We start from the raw sequence: 23,667 nt of genomic DNA on the forward strand, positions 1-23,667 counted from the left end.
AAGGATTAGGAAGTATAGCCTTATTGGAAGAGCTGTCACTGGGGGTGGCTTTGAGGTTTTAAAAGTCCACACTAGTTCCAATCTCTCACTTCCTGAAACTTGTAGATCTAATGTGGGCTCTCAGCTACTGCTACAGTGCCATGCCTGTCACCCTGTGCCGTGCCATGAGCCTTCTAAAGCTGTACACAAGTCCCCAATCACATGTTGTCTTTTATAAGAGGCTTTGGTCATGACACCTCCTCAGAGGTAGAGCAGTGACTAGAACAGTACTCTCCTATAAGTCTTTGGAGATAAAGTGCTTATTCAGCAGGAAACAGGCCTAAGTTATCACCAGCACTGCAACAGAAACAAGCAAGCATATAAAAATATCCTTATGAAAATTAATTTTCTAATTTGTAGAGGAAGGACACAGACCTAGTAACTTTAGATTTAATGTTGAATACATCTGGCTAGGAGCAGATGAACTAAGGAAGCAAGTTAACACATGAAAGACATTGCTAACCACAGTGGAGAGTGACTGTGAAGGAGGGGCAGGAGTACAATACCACTGAGGCTGGATCCAAGTGGTGGCAGCATTGTCAAAAGGAAGGACACAGTGGCCCCTGCAGGAGCTGCATTCTTAGTAACTGAGACAGCAACAGCCAATGCTGAATCTGACGGTTACAGACTCTCAGTCACCTTTCCTCACTCTCCTTACCAACTCTCAGTTCTTCTAGTCAAATGAAACAAAGTTGGCCAGCCTTAGATCAAAGAGTGTGTGTGCATGTGCACACACTAAATGTAGCCAAATTCTGCATCTCTCCTTGCAATTTCTCTTTCTACATTCCCTTTGGTTGTCCCCTACCCTGCAAACACACAAGTCAACACAGGTGTCTCAGTTCCCTCTGGAAAAAGTCAGACACTAGACTGCTCTGCGAAGGACTACCTAAAGTCTAACGAAGGGTAAACTTTTTTTTTTTCTTTTTTGGTTCTTTTTTTTTTTCCGGAGCTGGGGACCGAACCCAGGGCCTTGCACTTCCTAGGCAAGCGCTCTACCACTGAGCTAAATCCCCAACCCCACGAAGGGTAAACTTTAAGCAGCATCCAGCATATTTATAAAACAAAATACTTGTGTCTTATCACCTTAAATGTAAATTTTGGTAGCAGGCTGCTTTGTCATGGGGAAGTTCTGGTAAGTGGTATCGGAATGGTTAAGTTCTGGGACTGAATGGAGTACTTAAATCAAATGTTTATCATTTCCTTAAATCTGGGGTATACTGCACATACACTGAGGACACTTGAGTATTGTTTGCACAGGAGAACATGATAAGCCATAACTGTTCATGTCATCTGCTCTCCTTGAAGAACACTAAGGAAGGAAGGAAGGAAGGAAGGAAGGAAGGAAGGAAGGAAGGAAGAATTCCAATAAGAGAATGTCCTTTGGCTGGCTCGGAATGTGGCTTAACAGGTAGAGTGCTTGCTTAGCAGACATCAAGTCTCGGTTAGAAACAGCACCACGGAAATGGAACATAGTGGCTCAATCCTAGCTGGAGTCTCAGGTTATACTCAACAACATACAGAATGTGAGGCCAGTCTGGGACATGAGACCTTGTCTCAAAGTGGGGAAGGGGAGGCTTTAAGGCTGACCCTTCTCTCTTTACCCACCTCAGCACCCATCCCCATGGGAGTTCAGACCGTAAATGTGTTTGCACTGCTGCACTACGTAGGCAACCTGGAATTGGTCGACACTTCAACACAAGAGTTTGCCAATTCTGACCTTTCTCTTTTCTGTCCTTGAAGGCCATGACTTATCCAGGAAGCAAACTTATTGATACTTTAGCATGAAAAATCTAGAATTGTGGGTTTCTTGTTTAGAGTTTTTTGTTTATCCCTTCCTCAGGAGTATGATGAAAGGTACAATAAAAATCCTGCTCTGTCCAGCAACTTGGCAAAGTGACAAAAAATTAAATCATCATTTTAATGCCACAGAAAAATGCAGAGGGGCTTCAGTAGTAACAATTTTTTAAAAAACTTGTATTTATTTATTTGCTTGTTTATTTGTTGAGACAGGGTTCTCTACATAGTCCTGACTGTCTTGGGTCTCACTATGTCGATCAGGTCAGCCTGAACGCACAAAAGTCCATTTGCTGCTAACCTTCCTTGGGCTGGAATTAAAGGTGTATACCATACCCGGCTGACATGGTACTTTTAATGTAAGTGTAGAGATGTTTAATGGGCTTAGTGAGCAAGCACAGGCACTCTGAAGAAAACATGGATAAACCATCACAACTCATAGAACCAGTCATCTGAGGTAAATGATTTAATTAGAAACTGAATTCAGCAATGTCTCCTTAAACCTTACAGGACACACACTTCATGGTCATCAAACTGCCTCTGATATTTGTTCTCACCTCAAATAAAGCAAACAGGAAAGATACGGCCTACAGGACCTTTCTTCACAGCCCTGCTGAGTGGCCCTGGGCAGCTGCTGGTGGCTGTGCTGCTGTGTGGCAGCTGACAGAGCTCAGGGATTCGTGGCCACTATTCCTGAACACATTACTGACTCACTGCAGCCATGTGTCATGATTTTAATGCACTCATGTGTAAATAAATGCAAAAAATGTCTTATTAGCAGCTAATAAATTCAGATTCAGGGGAGAAGGGCTGCTAAACTGCCACAGACAGAACCACTGTGGGAACAGGGTGACATTGCTTCGTTCTAGTAGTTCAATGAACACAAACTTTTGATTTATGAAAAAACATTATTTAAAGTCTCATATAAAATTTTCTTCAGGTTATACGGAAGGCTAAAGGAGACTGCCATAAATTCAGCATCACAAGTGAAAAGCCATCTCAAAACAGAAATTTAAACAAAACCAATTATAATGTCCTGACTGTAGCTCACCTGTGACCATAATACTCAGAGGAATACTTGTGCATGTGACACTTATACATGTGACACTCATGTATGTGACATGATTTTCCAAATGCTAAATAAACTGTTGGCCAAATTCTAAATTAAAGTACAGTGTGCTTCAACATATAAGCATGTACATTTGGGGACAAAGGGTCATGTTAAATGCTTTGAATTTGTATGCAAAAAATTTCCAACTTAGGTAACCAAAGGAGAGGGCTCCACCACTGAGACAACAGCAGTCATCCACTGTAGGACGCTGGGTTCCACATGGCCTCAAACAACCCCTGCTAGGATGACAACCAACTATGCACCCAGATTTTAGTACTTTCCTTCAAAGGATAATTACTGCAGGTGGATCCAGGTCACTAGGTCAGAGTGCACAAGCCCTGGCACCTGCTGCACATTTACTGAAAAAGCGTGTCTGGTATTACACAGTACTGCTCTGTAGATGAGCACAGAAGAGGCTGTGACTACAGAAACAAAGATGTAAATGCCCATGTTCTGTAAATGTGTGATCCAGCACAACCAAACACATCACGAAACGTTTCAAATATGCAGTTTTATTCAAATAAAAGAATATCTGGAAATTATGTTTACTGAACCAGGAAGTCACTCACCACCAGTATGTTGCCTACATTGAAAATCTGTCACAAGGCAATGAAAAAACAAAACACTGAAACTATCATACTGTTTCAGAATATAAGCAAAGTTAATTAAGTTTAAAATTTTTTAAGTCTTCAAAAAGGTAATAAAAATATTAATTTTAAGAAAAAATGTGGGGGCTGGAGGGATGGCTCAGTGGTTAAGAGCACTGACTGCTCTTCCAGAGGTTCTGAGTTCAAATCCCAGCAACCACATGGTGGCTCACAACCATCTGTAATGGGATCTATGCCCTCTTCTGGTGTGTCTGAAGACAGCTATGGTGTACTCATGCATAAAATAAACAAGCAAGCCTTTAAAAAATAAATAAAATGGTTTTTAAAATAAGCAAAGTAAATGAGCTCTCTTACTTTCTTACCCTCTCTGTCCCTTCTCTCCCCATCCCCACTTCCCCCTCCACATGTTTAAGGTGGCCGGCCTCTACCCTTTCCTCACACCACCCCCCATACCCTGAATAAATTCTATTCCATACTAAAAAAAAAAGAAAAAAGAAAAAAATGTGTCAGGTTTTAGACTAGACCATAAAACTGTTTTGTTATATTAACAAAACTGTATTTTTACATATTGATTTAAAAAAATATATATAAATACAAAATAAAATAAAATAAAATAAAATAAAGCAGAAAGACTTAAAGGAAAGAAGAGGCCACGGGATCCAAAAGTCTCCGTGAACTAAGACAAATGAGTGTGGGAAAAGATAGCGTCGGGATCTGTGGGAGAGGAGACTGAAGAGGAAGAAAGCCCGCCGTCTGCAGGAGCCCCTGAAGTCTCAAGTTAACGAAAGTACCTGATATGGGAATTTACAAAGGGGCTGGAAACAGTTTGTGGTCAGAATAAAGAAACCACCATAGCACCCCGCACCAAATCTCTATAAGAATGTCTACAAGGGTCACTTCATAGTGGGAGTTAAATCAGTAGCCAGTTCATACACAGTAATTTCTGTGAATGCCACACAAGCCTTCACAAAGCAGCACACTAATCCAAAAGTTACCCACAGCAGAACACCATCTGACAGCAAGTCAGCACCCAGTAAACAAAAATCCCCAGTGTCCAGGCAGGAAAGGTGCAGGAAAGTTGAGCTGACCAAAAGAAAAAGTAAGGGGAGGAGTGGGTACCAGAGAGATGGCTCGGTGATTAAGAGCACATGATGCTCATTAGAGGACCTGACTTCTGCTTCTATGTTGGGCATGCTCATGTTTACCCATGTTGGGCAGCTCATAACCCTGTGTAACTCCAGCTCCAGGGATACAGACCCTCTATTCTGGCCTCCACATTCCTATATAGACACATACACATGTACTTTAAAAATTAAAAATCTTTATTTAAAGAAAAGAGCAGGGGTTGGGGATTTAGCTCAGTGGTAGAGTGCAAGGCCCTGGGTTTGGTCCCCAGCTCTGAAAAAAAAAAAAAAAAAAAAAGAGCATACTATGCTAAGAAGTAGATGTTCAAGGTTAAATGCAGGAGCTCTGGCAGGAGGAGTCTAGGCCTGCAAAATGACAACATCTTAAGTATAAAAAACCATCCAAAACTGCCTTCAGGTAGTGTCAGTGCTTAGCTTTGAGCTCTCTCAGCAGGGACCAGGCACCTGGAGAGAGAGCAGACTTCTCTGCTGTATACCAATTAATGCTCAACACACAGACCAAACCATCTTAGGACTGACTGAGTTACTGACAATCTTTGGCTTATTGATGATTCTTGAATCACTTCTTGAAAACAACATTTATTTTAAATAAAGTGAAATACACCAATCGTTAGGTCAGTTACAGTCTAAATTACAGGTGGAGATAGTGTAACTCCAGCACCATAGACAGAACACTGTACAGCCTGTACTGATAATCACCAAGATAGACAAAAACTGCAAGTGGGTGTGTGGTGGCTCACACCATTAATCCCATCACTCACGGGTGGCAGAGGCAGGCAGATCTCTGAGTTCAAGACCAGCCTGGTCTGCAGACAGAGTGTCAAGACAATCAGGATTACACAGAGAAGACCTGTCTTGAAAACACACAGAGAGATGGGGTGGGGGTAGAGAAAATATATGTTACAAATATGAAGTCATAAAACTAACTCCAGGCTAGATACACTCAGAAGTTAAAGCCAAGTGTTACTCTTTCAAAGGATCCCAGCAAAAGGAAAAAGGGAAAATAGGAAAAAAAAGGGAAAATAACAGAAAATTTTCAAGAAGAAAATCAAATCCAAGCATATTATCTAATTCTATGAAACATAAGCTGACCAACTCCTCAAGTTAAAAGATAACAAAGGCTGTGCTCAGTGACAGAAAACGCTTGGTACTGGTTAAGACAAAACTGGGGGAGGGGGCATAAAGACTGCCACATCAGACAAGCAAGCTTCAGCCAATATTTAAATATAAAGGCACGGATAAGCAATAAATGAATGGCTGGGCATGTTGGCACAAGCCTATAACCTCAGCAATGGGTAAACAAAAGAAGGTCTTGAGTTCAAGACCAGCCTGGGCTACAAGAATTGAGTCATTCATAAGCCGCCACAAAAAAGAATGAGCAAATATCTCCATTAAGACAGAAATATAGCAGCTGGAGAGATGGCTCAGCAGTTAGAACACTGACTGCACCTCCTGAGGTCCTGAGTTCAATTCCCAGCACCCACATGGTGGCTCACAACCATCTGTAATGAGATCCGATGCCCTCTTCTGGTGTGTCTGAAGACAGCTACATTGTATTCACATACATAAAAAAATAAATAAATCTTCAAAAAAAAAAGAAACAAAGTATAGAGCACCAGGTAATTATATAATTAATACAACTGTTTAGGAACCTATAGAAAACCTTTAATAGTTGTAGAGGAAGACTATATTTCAATATGAAGACTATTTGAAATGAATAAAAATATAACAAACTTCGAATTAAAACATTAAAATACTTTACAGAACTTGGAAAATAAATAGGCAAAATACCAAGGAATATTCTATAAAAACTAAGAGCCCAGCATGAAGGCGAGGATGAGACAGAAGATCTCCATGAATTCTAAGTCAGCCATTGTGAGTTACAGTGTAAGATCCTGTCTCCAAACCAACCCACCCACCCACCAATAGTTAGCCCTACGAAACACCAACAGCAAAGCCAAATCACACAGTGCTCACCCGTGATCCCAAGTTTCGGGGAGTACAAGAGTCATGAGCCCAAGTCACCTCGACTACATGACACACTTAAGGCCAGCTTGGACTTCAGTAAGACACTGTCTCCAAAAGCAATTCCCCTCAACTTCCCTAACAAACGAAGCACCCAAACCAGAGACTGGGTCTCAACAGGACTGATAAGTGACCTGTAAAATAAAAATTGGCTACTAGTCATTCACTTGCTTAGTTACCATATCCTACGACTATTCTCTGTTCTGTTCAATATTTAAGTAACAAATCCTACAGAGCCGACCTTTCATCTCCTAGCCGTTGGTTACTGTGGTACAGCTAAAATAAACAGCCTTGGCCACTGTCATGATCAGGACAGCCTGTGCTCACACTTCTGCACGCCCATGCAGTAAAGTCTTCCATCGGATGCTCTACCTGCTCGTCGGCATCCATCCCATGGGCAGGTGGGTTGTAATCACCCAACAGCAGACTCAGGAAGGAGGAGGAGGGACATCCTGCGCCCTTCTTTCCCACCTCCAACAGCTGCATGCCTAGTCAGAGTCAGAGAAGCGAAGCCTATAAACTCACTCTGTCTCACCATTTAGATTTTAATTTTGTGTCCTCGGAAAGAGAATACAAGAACAAGGTGTTGTAGTGCAGGTCTGTGACCTCAGCACACAGAAGGCTGAGACAGGAGGATGCCATGGGGGGTGGGAGAGAGGAAGAGACTAATAGTAGTAAGACTAACCAGAGTCCAAGGCTAGCCTGGGCTAAAGATAGCCAAGTTATAAGTTGGGCTGAAATCCCATCTCAAAACCAAAAGAACTTTACTGGGACACCACCAACAACAAAAACAAAGCAGTTTTTGCAAGAGGCAAGTGCAGGAAACGGGCAGAGAGAGGGCAAACCTTTACGTAGAGCAACTGTGAAGAGACAGAGAAGCCAGCAGGCCTTAATTCTGACCTAAGCCTGAGGCTCTGTGAAGCACAGTAAGGTTTAAGTACACAGGACAAGGTACTGCTTTAAGCTGCCTTCTGATCAGTGATGATTAAACATGAAGAAGAGTGCGTTAAAGGAGAAAACCTCACACTCTTTGAGGTGGCTCAGCAGGTAGTGACCCGGATTCAATCCTTGGAACCCACGCTAGAGAGAAAGCCCACTCTACAGTTATCCTTTAACCTCCACACATGGACTGTGGCATGTTTCTGTGTACACACACACACACACCACACCACAAAATATATAAGTACAGAAAACAACTTTATTTTTGTGACAGGGTCCCACTATGTACCTCTGGATGTCTTGGATTGCTATGTGGTTCACATAGCGTTCCAGAGCAGCCAGAGCTAAATAATAGTTTAACTGCCGCTTTTGCATCCAGGAGATCCAGCAACCTCTTCTGGTCTCTACACGCACCAGAAACTCATGTAGCACATTTACATGCACATAGGCAAAACACTCATCCCCATAAAACAAAAAATGAAGAATTTTAGAAGTGTATGGGCAGTGGATGCACCTCCGTCAGTGTGTGCCCAGCTCATAGCATACAGGGTTTGGAGATGTAAGGATCAGATGCTCAAGAGGAACCCAAACGGGGTGGAGGTGAGGGTGGGGGTGGATGGACAGTGCAGGTCCAGCTGGAGAAGCCAAGTAAAGCGCTGGTCTTTGTGCTGCCAGGACAGCAGGAAGAAGCAGGAAGAAGGCGCCTGTGAAGGTCAGGCCAGCAGGAGTAACTTTTCTTCTGCATTTGCTTCAAAAAGCAACATCCTGTAACTATTCATTCTTCTTTTCTATGTGCTCTGCCATCAGATTATGAGGGACATATTCTACTCTAAAATTCAATGTCTAGGAAACTAGATCTCTAAAACACTTTTAAAAAACCCAAGCACCAGCCATGTGGTGGTGACACACCTTTAATCCCTTTATTCAGGAAGCAAAAGCAGGCAGATTGCTGAGTTCAAGGCCAGCCTGCTCAGTAGAGTGAATTCCAGGAGAGCTAGGCTATACAGAGAAACCCTGTCTTAGAAAAACAAAACAAGGGGTTGGGGATTTAGCTCAGTGGTAGAGCGCTTGCCTAGCAAGCACAAGGCCCTGGGTTCGGTCCCCAGCTCCGGAAAAAAAAAAAAAAGAAAGAAAAGAAAAACAAAACAATAAATAAAAATTAAAAATTAGGGGGTTGGGGATTTGGCTCAGTGGTAGAGCGCTTGCCTAGGAAGCACAAGGCCCTGGGTTCGGTCCCCAGCTCCGAAAAAAAGAAATAAAAAAAAAAAAATTAGAATAAAGCTCTGAGCATCTACTATGTGCAGGTCCACAAAATAAACAACTCTGACCCTACTCTCTGTTGTAGAGTTTTACTGTCAAGAGATGGGAAACCACCACATTAAACACATTCAATGTCACAACAAACAGCATAGGTTTCACCACAAGGCCTTGGAGCAAGAGAACAACATTTGGGTCAGCATGGTGGCTCATCAGGTAAAATACTGCCTGACTTCTGATCCATGTAAATGCCGAAGTGAACTGCAAGAACCAGCTCCCCAGAGGTGTTCTCTGACTCCCATGCAAAGCCTATCATAGATAGCCCTGCCACACTGGCCACGCACACCTGCCAGTAAGTAAAATAAAGTGAGGTTTTAGAACCTTTTAAAGATGACAACATTTCAGATGGACCCCAAAAGGACAAGTCTACATCCCTACCTACATATCTAGAGATGGGACAGGGCCACCTAAGACACTGTAACTAGACAACAAAGACTTCAAAGAAAATGGGATTGTAAAGTCATGTTTGTCCAAAAGTCAGATGTGAAAAGGTTGAGTTTTATACTCTATCAATTGAAAACAGATTACTACCTAAATACAATACAACCAATCCAGCAGCAACCTAACTAAAACCGTCCCCATTAACTTTTCAGCACAACTCTTGGATAATGGCTACAATAATTTACAGAAACATAAAGTCTAAGTTTACACTACAGAAAAACAAAAACAAAGTCTTTTCTCTTTCCAAGATCAATTCCTCCTTCTGCCTTCAAACACACAGTCCTTCTAAAGTGAAACCAAACCCTTTGTGACCCCACTGGTTGTCAAGCAGCCTCACCCCGTCTTCCTCAGTGGTCTCAAGAGGCCTCTCCACCTTCACTGCCCAGCCCTTAGGGCTGCACCCCTGCGGGATCCGAGCTCTACTACACTAATGACTTCGCTGGCAAAGTCAATCGCTTGGTTTTGGTTTTTGGTTGTTTTTTTTTTTTCCACCGAGGCAGTTAGTCCCTCCCCTGAAGCTCCTGCTGCTCCTCCCACTCGCCTTCCTGGAGCCACAGTCCGCCTCCTCGCCCTCCAGTGTCCTTGCCCACCGGGAACCTCTCGAGTGCTCTGAGCATCCGTCTGGTCTTCTACTCTTTGCCCTCACTCAGTTAATGACCTGTGTCCCCGAGTCCAGCTAAGTGGCTAGCGGGGCTTGTGGTAACGAACAGCCTTTCTTTTTTTTTTTTTTTTTGGTTCTTTTTTTCGGAGCTGGGGACCGAACCCAGGGCCTTGCGCTTCCTAAGTAAGCGCTCTACCACTGAGCTAAATCCCCAGCCCCACGAACAGCCTTTCTATCTGTATGTTCCCACTAACCAAGGCAAAGATAGAGAGTTCATTCTTTACAATAAATTCTTACTTCTAAGACTTCTAAGATTTTTATAAGCATTTCTGAGAAATGAATGTAAATGTGTAGATATTTAGATCAACAGAGAGCTGTGGATGCCAGCAAAATATTTTTAAACAAAAGCAAGATTTAATCAAACTTTGAAGGTAAAATTAGGCAATGTTGAAGACAAATTAAGACATAACAAGGTCAGACACAACTTTGGGAGCGTCCAGGCTGCCAGGCTGAATGAAGAAACAATGGACACGATTTCTGCTCCCTGCCTGCATGTCCTATTTAGGTCAAGAGTGAAGTGGGCCCACTGCAGGATGGAGGGAAGTGGGTGTGCCCGTCAGACTCCTGTGGGTAAGGAAACTGCTAAGACACTGGAAAAGCCTTCCCCTGGCCTTAGAAGAGTGGAAAACTTTCTTGTGCATTACAGAGAAACCCAGGGAAGTCCACTTGCCCCTCAGAGGACCCACTAATTACTGCATGGAGAAGTGTGATCATTTTCTTTCCTGTGTGAGTGAGCTGCAGTAGTGAACTATGAACCTGGTCGTGAACTAACTACCCAGACCTTAAGTGTACAGCAAATTGCAAGCTATTCTACTTTTTAATGCAGTATCACTGGCGTTCTGATAAAGCAGACATCAAAAAGTTTCCGTGTTGGTTAGACTGCCAACAAGAAAAAGTATTCCTATACTAAAGAACTCTGTCTGGAACCTACCAGAATCTAATAAGTAGAAAATAGGCAACTGCCCTTTAGAAAGCACTGAGCAATTCCGGAAGCATTTTTACAAAGCATCTCACAGAGTCTCTGAAGCCTGCAGAGGACCTGCAGAAGCAATGTGAACAGTACTGCTGCTGGTGGTGCTGGTGGTGGTGGTGGTGGTGGTGGTGGTGTGAGGGTTGCTCAGTGGTACAGTGCTTGACTAAACACTAGGCCTGAGATACATCGAGGTCACAGTCAGAGGTGAAAAAACATCTTTCTCCAACCAGGAAATTCCCAGTGCAAATTTCAATGTATTAAGAGACAGGAGCCGGGCTGGAGAGATGGCTCAGCGGTTAAGAGCACCCAACTGCTCTTCCAGAGGTCATGAGTTCAATTCCCAGCAACCACATGGTGGCTCACAACCATCTGTAAAGAGATCTGATGCCCCCTTCTGGTGTATCTGAAGACAGCTACAGTGTACTTATATATATAATAAATAAAATAAATCTTAAAAAAAAAAAAAGAGGGCTGGGGATTTAGCTCAGTGGTAGAGCGCTTACCTAGGAAGCGCAAGGCCCTGGGTTCGGTCCCCAGCTCCGAAAAAAAAAAAAAAAAAAGAACCAAAAAAAAAAAAAAAAAAAAAGAGAGAGAGAGAGACAGGAGCCTGTGTGGTCACGTATGCTCAGTGTAAGTGAACACCACTATGGCAGTTTAGATTTGGGGAGAAAGCCAACCATTAATATCAATTCCAAAAATAGTTTTTCTCTGACTTTTCTGCAAATTAGAATAAATCCTAAAAGCAAAGCAAACAAAAAAAATCAAAACTTTCCTATCGGTCTCCAGCAGGCTAAAGCAAAGACCTTTTTGTAGGGCTCCATTAGTGAGACTTTCTTACTTAAGATACAGCCTAGTGACAGGGAGGAACTGTTAAAACATGAAAGGTGACAGTTCTTCCCAAAGGTCACAGGAGCAACATCTAGATCTTCCTATAAAACTGACCCTGGCTACTTTTTTTTTCTTTTTCTTTTTTTCGGAGCTGGGGACCGAACCCAGGGCCTTGCGTTTGCTAGGCAAGCACTCTACCACTGAGCTAAATCCCCAACCCCGACCCTGGCTACTTGGAATCCCATGGGACACACCTAACAGGTTAAAAGTCTAAGTCTTCCTCCAACTCCTTAAGATTAGAAAGTGTAATATAATATAGAAACTCAGCGTTAGAGTCTCAGTTTATAGAATCACATAAAACTAACATTTTAACTTTCACGAAAGAACCATTAAACTCTAAAAACATAGCCAGGTAGTGGGGCAGGCACACACCTTGAAAAACCCTAGCACTGGGGAGAGGCAGACAAATCTGAGTTCAAGGCTAGCATGGTTCATAGAACAAGGATAGCTAAGGCCACAAAGAGAAACCCTGTCCAGAAACAACATAACCAACCAACCAGCAAACAAAAGGAACCTCTAGAAACAGCTACAGTGCTCTCTAAGGTCAGACCGCACCCAGCACACTACTGCACGGGGAGGAAGCTATGGAAGTGCTAGAGGCCGATGCCCATCTACGGTGACTTGGGCAGTTACTCTGAAAATACTCTTCCACCCCGGCCTAGTGATGCAGGCTTCTAACCCACACTCTGGAGGCAGAGGTAGGTAAACCTGTGAGTTACAGATCAGCCTGGTCCACAAAGCATATATTCTTTCATTTTGCACAAGATGGTTTGATGAAACAGGTAAGAACAATCAAACTTAGTGACTTACTGAAGACACTCATGTGACAATAGAGCTGTGTGACATCTCATATTGCGGTGGCATCTGTCATCTACAACGGGAATGATCACATAAAAAGACTCCAATTTCTTTTCCCTTCAAAAACTTCATAATAAAACCAAGTAATGATTTAGAAACAAATTTATGGAGCTAACATTGGCTGATTTTAGCTTAAATCTCCTATTACCCAGATTGTATCAGAGCACTTTATCCTATAGGCAAAACATGTTTGAATAAGTCTTGTAAAGTCTTACACACAACTAACTATGTTTTAAACTGCATTCTGAAAAAGTGGTAATGCTAAAATCACACTGATCAGAAGAAATACAATGAACGTAACGATGACCTAAGTCGGGGCTGACGTCCACCAGCTCTGAGACCGGTATTCTTCACTCTCTGCACACAGTGTCCATGACCACCTTAGTGGAACGGAGCTCTAGATCCGGTCTGATTAGACAGCAGGACAGGCAAAAGCGATTTGCACTCATCTGCTCAGTAAGAGTGGGTCTACTACCTACCTACTGCAGGATGGGAACTCAACATAGCCTTGGGCAAGGTATTCTGTCTGCCTGTCAGCTCTCAGATAGAAACGCAACAGCCTGGCAACCTTTCATCTCTCACAGAAACACAAACTCCTTGTGCCTTCTCCCTGAGCTCCTAAGCTCTCTATGTTCAGAGCTAGTTTGCTTTTCTTTCTCTCTTTTCTCCAGTCAGGGTCTCTATGTGGCCTGGCTGGCCTGGCCCTGGCCTACGTGTACACCACGGTGGCCTCAACTTAGAGATCACTTGCCTCTGTCTGAGTTACTGAGATTGCTAACATCACAGTCACATAGTCTTGACCGAGTCCTTTTATGGTTTATATCTGTGGGTGAGTTACTTACAGTGTTTTTTTTTATTTTGTTTGTATGTGGAACATGAACACGTGTAACATGTGTATCTGAGTATGGCACAGGACAGCTCTGTGGAGTTATTTTCTTCTTCCATACACAGGCTTGCGAAGCTAAGTCAGTCTCACCTCTGAGCTCTCACCCGCCCTACCTCACAGTCTTTTGAGCCCCAGTTTTTAACTTTCCAAACCTCATAACATGAGCACAAGAAAAATACAAAATAATTACTATGCCAGTTCTTGGGTAATGAGACTCACTTAAACATTGCAGGAAGATGGCTTTCTCCCTACAGAAACAGTAAGCCACGCACAACCATGAGCAGGTTCAAGTGCAGCCCTACACAAAGGTTGCATTGATTTCAAGTGCCAAGTTCAGGCTTCTCACAGTGCTCACATGAGACAACTACTCAGAAGTACACACTGGGCAAGTGTTTCCCTTCAACCTTCAGTGTGTGTTTGCATGCATTCTTTTACTTCCTCAGTGAGTAAAGGACAGACACAGAACCTTGCAGTCAATTCGTGATGGGGATCCTAGGGAGGCTGGGATGTACTCAGTTGGGGACTACTTGCATAATGTGAGTGAGTAAAACCCTGGGGGCTGATCCCCCAGCACCAGGTGAACCCATGTGGCAGCATGTGCCCATAATCCCAGTCCCGAAGAGGAAGGGGTAGAAAGGTCAGGAGTTCAAAGCCAGCCTCAGGTCAGCCTTAAACTTAAGAGGAACCTGAGTCGGGCTGGAGAGGGTTGGAGAGGGCTGGAGAGATGGCTCAGCGGTTAAGAGCATTGTCTGCTTTTCCAGAGGTCCTGAGTTCAATTCCCAGCAACCACATGGTAGCTCACAACCATCTGTAATGGGATGCTCTCTTCTGAAGAGAACTACAGTGTAATAACATATAAATAAAATAAATAAATCTTTTTTTTTCTTTTTTCTTTTTTTTTTTCGGAGCTGGGGACCAAACCCAGGACCTTGCGCTTGCTAGGCAAGCGCTCTACCACTGAGTTAAATTCCCAACCCAAAATAAATAAATCTTAAAAAAAAAAAAAAAAAAAGAGCCTGAGTCAAAGAAAAGAAAAAAGAAAGAAAAGAAACAAAAAGAAAAGAAAGAGAAAACAACAAACAAAAAACCAAAGGCTGAACAAAACAAATGGAAAAAGATCCCGGTGTCCTTACAAACTCCAAGAGGGGCAGTGTTGCTGGCTTGTCGCCAAGCATCCAGAAGATAAGCAGGTAAACAATAGTCAGCCCAAGGTCAACCTGAAATCCTGCATTCCAGGTCAGCACTGACGACACAGTGAGGTCCCATCTCAGAAGAATAAGCAGTGTGACAGCCCATGCTGTGAATACTATGGGATGTCAGGAAACCTAGTGGACAGGAATCCTGCAGTAGCCCCTCCATCACAGTCACTACTGGGTTTCCTGGGCAGAAGCTGTGTGCCAGACACTGTGTTCCACGAGAAGAGGACACAAGGTAGTGTCACACAGTGTCTCTCTCTCAAAGTACAGTGAGCAGGCTCAGTATTTACACAAGAAATGGAAGGGGTGATGCAGCCAGGATCACAAGTGTCATAAAGAGATCACCTTCAGGAATGGGCAGAAAGCACTTCTCAGAGAGATGGAGCTTGGGCTAGACCCCTGAATGACAAGAATTTTCTGGGAAATAAACATGTACAAGAAGTCAGAACCACATGATCTTATACATGTGGGGGGGTCATTTTTTTTAACGTTATTACAAAAAAGTTAGATATGTACAAGTCAACAGAATAAAATAACAGACTGGTAAGCTCATCACAGTATGTACCAATCCTAGCAGGCTTGTTTCATACATAACTGACATGTCAGAGGCTATAACATAAGCCTATTTTTAAATACACATTCCTTCTGGGATCTGTTCTCAGACAAATCTACAGGGTCATAGTACATTCTTCCTAAATGCAGAATGCAAATAATCAAACATGATTCTGTTTTTAAAGTATCATCCTCCCCCCCCTACTCCGGGCTGGGGACCGAACCCAGGGCCTTGCGCTTCCTAGGCAAGCGCTCTACCACTGAACTAAATCCCCAACCCCTAAAGTTTCATTTTTTTGTATATATCTAAATAATCCAAGTGAAGAATGAGCAAAATATCCGATCTTCAGCTTCCCCGCTGATGTTTCTGTGAGAATGGGTGAAGCAGTGAGAGAGCTCACAAAGCATCATGGGCCACATACTCAGGACTTTACTTGGCCTCTTGAGCCTGTGTCCTCCTCTGGAAATAAGGAAGTTTTCCCCACTTTAGAGACAAGTGAAAGCTGATGACAAACTGATGTGTCAATACTATGTGTTTAGTTCTTGTCCCCTGGCTGACTTGGGAAGAATCAGGAAACAGGGTAGGGGCTGAGCTTCCCAGTCCTCTCCCCTGTGCACCATCCTCTCTCAGGACACTGTGGACTCCGCTCCTGAAATGGAGCTGAAAAGGAGGGGCTGAGGATCAGATCCTGATGGCGCTTCCTTGACTTTAAATCAAATAAAGTCGAGACCCAAGGGAGTGTTTCAAGAGTGTCATGTAAATGATCAGTCTTCACAAGAGGTCTCTCCTAACAAGTAGGACCCATGAGCACCACAGAACTTCCACGTCATACACAGGGAATCGCCCTAAACTGGGATTGCAAGTGTATGCTACTGTGTGCAGCACTTTCCCCATTTCCTGATCACTGTTATTTTTCAACCAATCCAAATTCTTTTTACATTCCAGTTCTAACAAAACAAAACAAGGCAAAAACCAGCAAGGCAGCCATGAGGATTCACTGGGAGTCCTCAAGGAGCAGGACAAGCTCTAGTTGTTGCCAGCACCCATGGCAGCACCAACATTACCTTCCCTTCCTAACCCATCTGCAGGAAAGAAACTGATTCCCTGTGTTCCACACCTGCCACTGAGATGCCCCTCACTGCTGCTCAGAACTATCAAATTCGTCTGTCCTTTTAAACCACAACTGTAGCCACCAAAACCCAACTGTTCTTATAGTCATTTCCTCTCGACTTCCCAGTTATCTTCTTTTTTAGACTGTGTATACATCGCTGAAGTTTGCATTATTAAATTATGTTCAATCACTAACCCTCTGTCAGGACACAGTTGGCTCCTGACTTCGCATAACCATTGTTTTCATATATAACCCGTTTCTTTTACTGTCTCCCTATGGTAGTTACAGCTCCATTGTGCTCCTGACACTAGACAGTCTGTCTGCCCCGAGCTTGGTAAAGGTATCCGCATAATCTGTACTGGCTGCGAAAAAGGCGATCCTTGTACTTTAAGGTTTAGGGTTAAGAAATGAAGAACTAACTCACTTTTCCAATTACAAAATGAAGTGGACCTTCACCCCTACCGTACGGGAAAGTCTACGGTTCTGTACCAAACCACAAGTGTTTTAAACCATCTCCAACCAGGCGGCAGCAACCAGGTTCCCCGCCCCATCCCTACAACCAACCAACCCAACCAACCACCCCGTCTCCTGTTTTCTCAAGCCTCAACCCACTGCTCCCAATTACACCATCCCCACTGGTCCCGAGTAAAACCAAACTCCCTCCACTGCAAACGCGCCACACCTCCGCCCTTCTCACCTCTCTTTCCCCCAAACTTGGACGCATTCGTCACCCCCTTTAAACTACAATGGTATGCCTCAGTCCCTCAACATTCTGAAAAGTCCCACAGACAAGGACTCAACCTGCACGCGCGCGCGTACACACACACACACACACACACACACACACACACACACACACACACCCGTAATCGACCCCCCCAGAACACGAACCAGGGCCAGCACTCTTCGAATCCCTAGAGCAGAGTACCAACCCTTACAAAGACTGCCCATGCCCCACTGCTACCGACGACTTCCTTTCCAGAATGTGGTCATCCGAACCGACTCCCCCCTCGGCCGTGCAGGGCTCCCTCGGCGCAGGGCCTCTGCCCACCGTGGAGGCGGCCGCTCCTCCCTCACTACTTGCAAGTTGTGCCTCTTACCACCTGTTCTCGCCAGAGTGGGGTACACCTCAGCCCGGGGCCGCCTCTGCCCACCCTCTCCAAATCCCCCCCCTGCTCGCCTGCACCCGCGCCAGTCGGTTCCGCCGTGCCGCTCCGATGACCGCCCCTCCCCCGGGCTCCGAGGACGCCCGCCGCCCGCACCCCGGCCCTGCGAGCACCTGCGGCCCGGCCCCCCCAAAGCCCGCACTTACCACGAATAGGTCTGCTCCGCCATGGTGCTGCCTCTCGGGGCTCCGCGGCTCGCTCGGCCGGCGGCAGAGGGCGCGGCCGGGGGCCCGGCGGCTCGCTCGCACGGCGGACGGGCACTCGGGCTCCGACGGACTCCGACGGGCCCGGCTCCCTGGGCCCCGGCGCGGGCCCGGCTCCGCGCTCGGCCTCGTCAGCCGCGGCGGCGGCGGCGGCTCCGCTGCGGCTCCAAACCCAACATGGCGGCGGCGGCGGCGGCGGCGGCGCGGAGAACAAGGGCCCGGGGCGGGCGAACGGTGGCTCGGGCCCGCGCTCAGTGCGCGCCGGGCCGCGGGAGCGCCGCGCTCGGGCGGCGGCGGCGGCGGCCTGGGGACATGGCCGGCGGCGGCAGCGGCGGCAGCGGCGGCGGCGGCAACGGCTGAGGGGGGCGCTAGGCGGTGAGGCGAGGCCGCTCGGAGCACACCCGCCGAGGGAGGAGGGAGCGGGCGGGGGCGAGCCCCGGCCGCGCGTCACGTGCCCAAAACACGCTCACGTGACCCTGGAGACCCGCCCCTCGCGCGCGGCCCATGCGCGGAGCTCTAGCTCAGCCCGGGCTGGAGGCTACGGTTAGCGGTCGCTGTGTGATAGGCCCCTTCGTCCGGGTCCCGGTGCGCGGCGGTTGACTGCCACTCAGCTGTCAACCTTCCATCAACAGTCGGCCGGCCTGGGTCCTCAACTGCCAGTCAGCTGTCACATGGCGGACCGAACGCTGCATTCGGGATCGCGTGCTCCGCGGTTCCCTGGTTCGTTTCGGCAAACATCCCTCGCGGCGCCAAGTCAAATGCTACTTGCTCGTCTTCCTAGAACAGATCCCAGCGGATCCTTGTTGAGTGCCAGCTAGGCGTCAGCGCCTTCACCTGGGCCCTTGTCCTTACGTAGACATTCTCAGGGAAGAGGTATGGGTTGTTCAAGACGGCTAAAGCACGAAGATTATTTCAGAGTCATGAAGCTATTAATAAAGTCATGGAGAGCAATTAGTAGAGAATAAAGGAAGGGTGCAGGCTAGTTTAGATAGATAGGGTGAATGGGCGTAACTCAGTTGGTAGAGTGCTATGTGTACACCATGTCTTGGGGTGGGGGGAGGCCTTTAATCCCAGCAAAGGCAGGCATACCTCTATGAGTTCAACGCCAACCTGGTCTACATAGTGAGCTCCAGGCCAGCCAAGAATACATAGAATGGCCGGTTGGGGATTTAGCTCAGTGGTAGAGCGCTTGCCTATCAGGCGCAAGGCCCTGGGTTCAGTCCCCAGCTCCGAAAAATAGAAAAAAAAAAAAAAAAAAAAAAAAGAATACATAGAATGGCCCTATATCGAATTAATAAGAAAGACAGGGAAAAAAGCATATAGCTAGAGATGAAGACGTATATCTAAGAAAGCTACATAGTGTATGTTTTTGACCACATGACATTCTGGAAAAATAACTATGGAAACAGCAAAAAGGTCACTGGTTATCAGGCTGAAGGGACACATGGAGGATTTTTAAAGCAATAAAACTAGACTCCACGACACTGTGATCCCAGAACTGTAGGTGGGGGTTGGGGGTAAGCCAGCAATAGATCAGGGTCAATCTCAGCTATACAGGGAATTTGACTTATGGGATTTGACACAAAATGTAAGACTAGCCTGAGCTAGTCCTAACCTCAGGAGCCTAGACCAACCTCAGGAACCTAGACCAGCCTCAGGAACCTAGACCAACCTCAGGAACCTAGGCCAACCTCAGGAGCCTAGGCCAGCCTCAGGAACCTAGACCAGCCTCAGGAACCTAGGCCAGCCTCAGGAGCCTAGGCCAACCTCAGGAACCTAGGCCTCTGGGAAAGACGGGACGGTACAATGACCTGACCCCCTCCCCCACCAAGACGTATCAGAGAACATTTTCTCAGGAGTGGGACATCCTCAAACCACAAGAGGCTTAGCAACAGAAAAACCATTCCGGCAAGGGAGCGTCACAGAGCAAGACAGTAACAGGAATGTCTGGGCTGAGCTTGGAACCAGGCACGGGATGGAGGAACTACTGTAGGTCGTTGAACAGAGACACTAAAACGATGGGTGGAGGCCAGGCTCTCAAGGGCTTCCTCCTCAGTTTCTGTGCTTTTTCCGAAGGAAAAGACGAGGTCTGGGGACCATGCTGTCCCCAGAAATCCTATTTCTTCCTCCCTTTACAGAGCAAGTCTGGAGTACCTACACTTTGAAGTACTCTATGGCTCGCCCAGCATTTGGCCAGACTCTGTTTCTACTTTAGTTTCCCTACCCAGGCTTACAGAGAATGCCACACCCCAATCTGTCTCCAAATAGATCGGTGGGCCACTACCCTACACAGCTGCTGCTTGACTGTTCTCCAAGGTGAAGCCTTTCACAAAAAGGCCAAATACACTGCTCCTGTCTACTTTCCACCCCCACTTTCCCCTCACACCAGGTGCTGGGACCAGCTGAGTTCTAGGTGTCTCCTCCTGAACATCATCAGAGAGCCCAAGAAAAGGTGTAGGAGAGGGTTTATAACCCAAGGTCTCAATAAAACCATCTTTTTCTACCTAGAAAGGTACCAGCCTTCAATCACCTGCCCAGCCACAATGCCTAGGCATTTGTGCTGGGGAGACCAAACAGGATAGCCCAAATTTTTAACATTCACGGAAAAAAATTCTAGGTACTTCTACAAAAAGTCAGCTGTGACCTTAAGCGTGGCACAGTCACTCCAAGTCTCCAAGCGGAGTGACTAGGAGTTTCAGATCCCATGGGAAAGACCCAGAGCCAAAAGCAGGTGTGGCTGTGGGAGGGCTCAAAACTTTCTCAAGGGAGTTGGGAACAAAACAGACCAGACACGTCGATAATGAAACAGAAATGACAAGCAGGTGCCTCTGGGCAATTCTCTTAGGCTTTGATTCCCCATGAGTCACAGAAGATTTAGCCAAGTGAGAAGTTAGTCTGAGGTGAATGGAGCATAAGTGACTTGAGACAACAAAGCCAAGCCTCACTCGAACAGAAGACTGCGCTAACCAGAGGCTCCCAAAGCGTTTCTCAGGAAAACACCCAAAGTCTATGACCAGAACCAAATCGCCCTTGGTGGGGCTGGGAAGGTTGTCCAGACCCCATGACCCCTGTGTGCATAGTCCCTCGAGATGGAGAGAGAGCCCAGAGCCTGGTGACTCGAGCATCCGAGGCCAAGACTGTCGGGATGCAGGAGGCATTTCCGGGTCACCGTGAAGATCTCCGAGCAGTCCTCTGGGAAGGCCAGACTGGAATAAACCAGAGCCCTAGCATTGGCTGGAAACGGCCCAGCCTGTGGTACTCAAGAAGTGACTTTCAGTGTCCGTGCCAGAGACACTCAGCTCCAAGCTTGTGCAGCCCCAGGCGTATCCCTATCACGCTGAGCCTCGGCCAGGAGTCAGGTGTGTTTGGCAAGAGTTCAGGTGTTGGCTCTCTCTGCCCCCTCCCCCAGGAGGGGTGCTTTGCTCTCCTCCAACCCCACACCCCCTCCAAGATGAGAAGGCCATAGCTTGTGTAATATTTGTTGAAAGAGACCATGAAAGTGCCTCTAATTATCCCCATGGTAATTATAGGATGGTTCTATCCACTGAGCTTGTTCAAAGAAGACTTGGAGAGCCTCCCAGGACGCTTATTCCGCCTCAGGCACAGACTCCCGGGAGCAAGCACCGCCAGGCCCAGCTTGGGCACGCTTCTGTGAGGGTCGAAGACCCAGGTGTGGCCTGAGCCCTACCTGTCCTCAGAGCTGGTGTCTCACTTGTGTCTTCTCCCTGACACTGCACCAAGAGGCAGGGGTAGCCGGCCTTCCCCAGAGACCTGCCTGACAGACCCACCCCAATGTCTTCTCTTTTGCTTCCATTTTCTGTGGTAAGGTCCAGACAGTGTCCTTACTCAGCCTACTTGTAACTTTCCAAAGTCAGTTCTCCCCTTCCACACACGTGGGTCCTGGGTACCCAACTCAGGCACCAACACGGGTCAAGCTTGGCCGTGTATAGCTCTGCAGTAGAACATGTTTTGCACACACAAGGCCCTGGTGTGAAATCCTCAGTACCAAGAGAAAAACAAGCAAGCACATACATACAGAAAGAGGAAGAACAACATCAAGCTACAGAAAAAAAAAAAAAAATGGTGGGAAAGTACCAAGAACTCTCTGCCACACAGCTTCCCCTATTGGATCCACCGGCAACAGTACCATTTCCCTCCACATTGTAAGTTCCGTAGACTTGAGCAAGCATGTCGCTGGTATGTGTGCACCGTTACAGTGTCACGTGGACTAGTGTTGTCTTAAAAACTCCCAAGCTGTGCCTATTCATCTGTCTGCTCAGCCCCTGAGGAGCAATGATCCCTTCACTGTTTCCATAGTTTTAATCTTTCCAGAATGTCACGTGATGGGAACAGCATGCGCTATAGCTCCCTCAGATAGGCCCTCACACGCAGCCTTCCTCTGGGCCTCATGTCTCCTGGTCAGGACTGAGTTTCTGATCCTCCTGCTGGGACCTCCCTACCAACACACCTAGAGCCCCTGGTATCGGAGACCTCCCTGACCCGGGGCCATATGAGTGGACCATAAAGATGCTAATCAACCACAGTACACGTCCAGCCCTCTCAGTGTCTTGTCATGGCTTCTTCACAGATTTAAAAAATTACATTCATCACGCATATGAGCGTTTTCCTTGAATGTTACCCAGGGGGCAAAGGTTCTCAACCTGTGGGGCCCTGACCCCCTTGGGGGTTACATTAGACATCCTGTGTACCAGACATGTACCTTACAATTCAAACCAGTAGCAAAATTGACGTTAGAGGGCAGCAATAAAATAATGGTTGGAGGTCACCACAACGTGAGAAAATGAACTAAAGGATCTCGGAGTTAGGAAGCTTGAGAGCCAGCGTCAGAGAAGATGGCGGTGAAATTCCACGGCAGTGCTGAGAGCGGGGTCTGAGCCAGCAGCAAGGGTTCGTCACTGCCGAGCCAATTCCCTGTCCCAGACTCGTCTTAATCCGAGACAGATTCTTAATCCAGAGTAGGGTGGGCTCTGGTGGTAAAATGTGTTTGCTTTGCCTGGCACAAACAAAGCCCGGACTTCGAGCCCCATTACCCTATAAGATGTCAAAATATAGTCCCAGCGTTTGAGAGGAGGAGGCAGGAGGATCAGCGGCAGAACGACATCCTCACACACAGAAAGTTGAAGGCCAGCCTGAGCTACATGAGTCCTTGTCAGAAATAAAAACAAAGCAAGGTCTGTGGAATGGTTCAGCGGGTAAAGGCGCTTGCCACCCAGCCCGATAGCCTGTGTTCGATCCCCGGAACTCACAAGATGAAGGAAGAGCCCCTCCTCCAGAGAGACATCCTCTGGCTTCCACAGGAGCGTATGCAAGTGTTCAAAAGCAAACCCAAACCCGTGGGCCCCCGCACTCCGAGTCAGGGTCCTAGGTCACCAGCTGATATCAACATGGTACCCACAGGTCCTCTTCCGCCACCAAGTGAGAGTTTATGACCTCAGAACCTGGGGCTTCTTCCGGGTCTCACTGAAGGAGGTCTTGGCTGCTCCCAGGCGTCGGGAATTAGGAAAAGATGACAGTGAACATTCGCATGCAGACTTTGTTTGGGCATATGTGCCACTTATTTGGGTTTTTGCAAACATATTGTTTAATTTCCCAAACACTTATGGCTTTTCCCAGATATCTTATTGTTGGATCTTTCTAATTGAACACATTCTGTAAGATTTCAACGTTCGGAAGCTCCATTAAAAATGTGCTTATGGGGGTTGGGGATTTAGCTCAGTGGTAGAGCGCTTGCC

The 23,667-nt window shown here is 46.4% G+C and overlaps 1 protein-coding gene across 2 annotated transcripts in view; it reads right to left on the minus strand.

Moving 5' to 3' along the window:
* Positions 1-18,353, minus strand: part of Sppl3 (signal peptide peptidase like 3) — an 84,440-nt gene extending 66,087 nt beyond the window's left edge. The window contains exon 1 of one of the 2 annotated variants that reach the window (XR_010056808.1): positions 17,858-18,346. Coding sequence is in view for 1 of the 2 variants with exons in the window: in XM_003751200.5 (XP_003751248.1) it covers positions 17,858-17,880 (23 nt within the window). In the remaining variant the exon portion in view is untranslated. Of the gene's footprint in view, positions 1-17,857 lie in introns of both variants that reach the window. The other variant, XM_003751200.5, reaches the window with a different exon arrangement.
* Between the last annotated feature and the right edge of the window lie 5,314 nt (positions 18,354-23,667).

This window comes from Rattus norvegicus, chromosome 12, assembly GCF_036323735.1.
Source record: "Rattus norvegicus strain BN/NHsdMcwi chromosome 12, GRCr8, whole genome shotgun sequence".
Classification (NCBI taxonomy): domain Eukaryota; kingdom Metazoa; phylum Chordata; class Mammalia; order Rodentia; family Muridae; genus Rattus; species Rattus norvegicus.